At 33.2% G+C, this 4,298-nt stretch overlaps 1 protein-coding gene across 1 annotated transcript; it reads right to left on the reverse strand.

Moving 5' to 3' along the window:
* Nucleotides 1-954: 954 nt before the first annotated feature.
* On the reverse strand, nt 955-1,917 carry LOC118571078 (olfactory receptor 6C75). The gene has a single exon (XM_036169973.1). The coding sequence runs from the start codon at nt 1,915-1,917 to the stop codon at nt 955-957; it is 963 nt and encodes a 320-aa protein (XP_036025866.1).
* Nucleotides 1,918-4,298: the final 2,381 nt, after the last annotated feature.

Below are 4,298 nucleotides of genomic sequence, written 5' to 3' on the forward strand. Positions count from 1 at the left end.
AATACCACTTAATCACTATTTTATAATTACACGTGTTTAAAATATACTTGAATGAAGTGTACATCATTCCATTGGAGCACAGTGAAATAATGAGAGCTTCATATTGCTCTTTTTCATGAGAATAATTATTTCTTTAATTCACATAGGAAATGTACGGAGCTCATCACATTTACCTGTCATTCAGATCAAGCTAAAAATCAAGAATCTAAAATTCAAATCATGTACCTGGTATCTAGTCAGGCACATAGCTTCTGTCCCAAGATAATTACTTGTAGTGAATCACAGGACCCACAGGACTCATTAGGCACAGGACCAACCTTGGAACACTATTTTCATCTCTTGGCTACTTCTAAAAGTCATTGTCTTGACTATGAGCCTATGGAGAAGAAAACCTCTGTAAAGGAGATAACGGAAAATAGAAAGACATTATTGCATGCTGAATTATAGAAAAAGTCTAAGATATTAGTAGTCAGCACTTGTGATTTCCAGGATAACTAACAGAAGGCAGCATTTCACCGTTGTACACACTTCAACACTTTCTGTTCTTTTGGTGGTGTGTCAGTGGGAATGACAATTGTACCAGCGCAAAGAATATGAATGTAAAGTCAGGATAACAATGGACCTGTAGAAGTCATGATTTTCGTTTTAAAATATGATTAGTAGAAATAGGGACATTTTCAGTTGAATAATCTGTCATTTAAGAAATAGTGCCAAAGAATAAAATAAACTTCATAAATTTTTATATACCTTTACTTATATTTTCCTTAGAAAAATAATTTAAAACACCCAATACATTTCTTTTTATATTACTATTTATTCTTTACATACATTTTTGCTCTGCTTATTAGTAAATTTAATACATTTTAATAGTTGTTGGGAAAGAATCCATATGGAGAGGGGCAGAGATTTTCATCCAGGTCCGTCTTCAGAGGTTCCTTTTCCTCATGATCATGTTCATTTCTTTGAGGAAAAGAGGACTCTCTGGACCATGGTTTTGAAGGCTTGCTTCACTTGTTGGTTCCTCAGTGTATAGATGAAGGGGTTCAGGAGAGGAGCCACTGAGGTGTTGAGCACAGCTACTCCTTTGCTTAAAGTCACCCTCTCCCTTGCAGAAGGCTTAATGTACATGAAGATGCAGCTGCCATAGGAGAGGGAGACAACTATCATATGGGAGGAACAAGTGGAAAAGGCCTTTTTTCTTTGATTTGTAGAAGGAATTCTCAGAATTGTCCGAATGATATTTGTGTAGGAGAGAATAATTAATGTTAAGGTGACCATGAGTGTTACCACAGCTAACAAAAATGCCATGAGTTCTAGAAAGTGAGTGTTTGAGCAAGAAAGTTGCAAAATTGGAGAAGAGTCACAGATGAAGTGGTCGATTATATTGGAGGCACAGAAGTCTAACTGGAGCAGAAGGATAATTGGTGGAAAGATGATCAGGAATCCTGCAAACCATGAGCTAAAGACAAGAAGGATGCACACCCGGTTGCTCATGATTGTTGTGTAGTGGAGAGGTTTGCAGATGGCCACATAACGATCATAGGACATGGCAGCCAGGAGGTAAAACTCTGTGACTCCCAAGAAAATGAAAAAGAATAGCTGAGCCACACAACCATTGTAGGAAATGGTTCTGTCTCCTGTCACAATAGTGACAAGGAATCTGGGGATGCAGACAGATGTGAATGATATTTCTAGGAATGAGAAATTGCGAAGGAAGAAGTACATGGGCGTCATCAGATGGGCATCCGAGAGGGTGAGGATGATGATGATGAGGTTTCCAGTCACACTTAGCATGTAGGTAACAAGAAGAAACGTGAAAACCACAAGCTGCCATTGTGGGTCATTTGTCAATCCAAGAAGAATAAAATCTGTTACTGATGTGGAATTTCTCATAATAGTCTCTGCTTCTAAAGACATTTTCTAAATAGATGAAGAAATCAGAAATCAACTTTGCTAATGAAGAAATGAACTTGTTACCTGTGCCTAGCTTATTTTACTTAGCATCATATCCTTAAAATGCAGCTATGATGTAATAGATTTCAAGTTGGCAATGTCCCCTTTATAAAGCTGGACATATTTGCACAATGTGTGCAGAAACATAAATAGTGTTATGTATTATTTTACATTTGTAACAGAGTCTATGTAATCCTAATATTTTCAAAGAGTAGAAATTTGTACTTACATAGGATAAGTCTAGATAACTAGTGGGGAATGTCTATATTAACTAAAGTATACTTAATACTATTGTATTGTTTACTAAAATTTACTTTGGGAGGAGATTTTTATGTGCTCTTACAGCAAACGGAAAAACAACAAATAGAAGATGATACATAAAATAATTTTCTTTATTGTAGTAATCATTTCACTACATATAAATGTTAAGACATACTGGTATATATTATGTATCCATTGAATAAAATACCAGGCTAAATATGTATGTATGTATACACACACATACATACATACATACATACATACATACATACATACATAATACTTAAATATCTTTGTTGCTAGGTTTAAAATTGATTTTGTGGTAAATCAAACAAAATACTTATTAAAAAACTCTGTTCTTACCTCATTTCATAATCATGACTTTATTTTCTTCATCATGTTCTCTTATATTTTGTCATGAGTTTATGTCCACTGAATATTCCCTGGAACAAGGAAATGCCTGAGAACTTACTTTCAGTGTAGTGTAGCTCTCTAAAAGATTTTCACGTATAGTGCTCTTCTCTACATTTTTAAACATTTCTCTGTTTTAATTCCTTCATCTTTACAAACCTTTATACCATTTGGAGACAACTCTGTATGTTCCTGGCATGCACACAAGGACATGTCTGATAGACAACTCGAGTCTAATTTCAACATTTGTGTTGCAATACATTTCCTGCCTGCTGTAATGATTTTCTGTAGGAATCTAAGTACTCTATTGTTGGATATATTTTATTTACCACATTCCTATCTTGAGTCTGCATTATGACATATAAGGCAATACTTGCGTGAAATGACTTATTTTATTTGTTAGTGAGACTACTCTTGTTACATCGCCAGACTTGCCTTAAATTCATAAACTCCTGCCTCAAACCCACGAACTGAGACTACAGATGGGACTTCTTTGTAAAGTGCAAGTGCTCTTACCTGTTCTGTTTCCAGCATTGTAAATCACTTTCATGCAACATTGCTTATTTTCTTCTGTGAATATTAGATGACACAATTCAACATTAAAGGTAAGTTTTCAGGAGAGAAAAATAGTTTTCTTTCTTCCATAGTTTGCATCCATCACTAATTTTGATGTCATACAAAGTTGTTTCTTAATTTGTTTATTCATGCATGAAGTTATTTCAAAGCTTTATATATGTCCCTGTATCCAGTCAACTTGCCCAGTCTCATCTGTTCTCTGCAATCTATACAAGTGTTACTGCTACGAAGTGGAATGGCCTTTCTTCAGCATCAGTTGATTAATTTGATAGGTGAATGAATTTGCCTCAATTTTATGTACAAGTTTTTTTGGAAGTGAGGTGTTCTCACTATTATCTGCTCTGTGGTCATATGGCATGAAGTTTCTTGTCTGGTTTTACATGATAAATTTTATATATAGCACAGTTTGGGACTCATGCTCAGAGCCAAAACAAATTATATTTGTTTAGTATAGCAAATAACTTTGAAAAATTTTGTACAGACTGATCCCATGTTTCCCAAATTCTAAAAAGTATCACAAGCTGATAAGAAGATAAGAACATGAAAAATTATTCAGTCCTATGATTTATAACATAGTTTTGCTACAGTGAAAAATTAATTTGCAATGTTAATTTCTTAATTTATAGATTTAATTGAAATTGTATTGTTTAATTATATGTATAAAAAGTATATATTTAAATTGCTTATACAGAACACAAATACAACCTAAAAAACAAAAAATTATTTATGAAAAAATATACTTACTTTTTGCTAAATATTACTGGTATAGTTACTGTCATTTCTAATGGATTATTAGTTTGTCTAAATATAAGTATTTTAGGACTTTTAAAAAGAGGTTTTTTTTATCTTATGCTTGTAACCAAATCTCTAAAATATTAATAATAAAATCCTAAGAACTTTTTAATCTTTAGAAAGACATACATCTACTCATTTCTACTCCTGAATCCCAATATGACTAAGGATCTGAGGTTCCAGATTATTCTAACTATGCAATCTTAAGAAATAATACTTTGATATATAAACATAAATCATCATAAATGAAGGTTATATATAATATGTAATATAATTTCTTTACTAGCTTGATGAGTGGGGTGATA

This window comes from Onychomys torridus, chromosome 20, assembly GCF_903995425.1.
Source record: "Onychomys torridus chromosome 20, mOncTor1.1, whole genome shotgun sequence".
Lineage (NCBI taxonomy): Eukaryota > Metazoa > Chordata > Mammalia > Rodentia > Cricetidae > Onychomys > Onychomys torridus.

What these genes read in the sequence shown, in the direction of transcription:
- LOC118571078 (XM_036169973.1), bottom strand. Translation starts at nt 1,917, where the DNA reads ATGTCTTTAGAAGCAGAGACTATTATGAGAAATTCCACATCAGTAACA.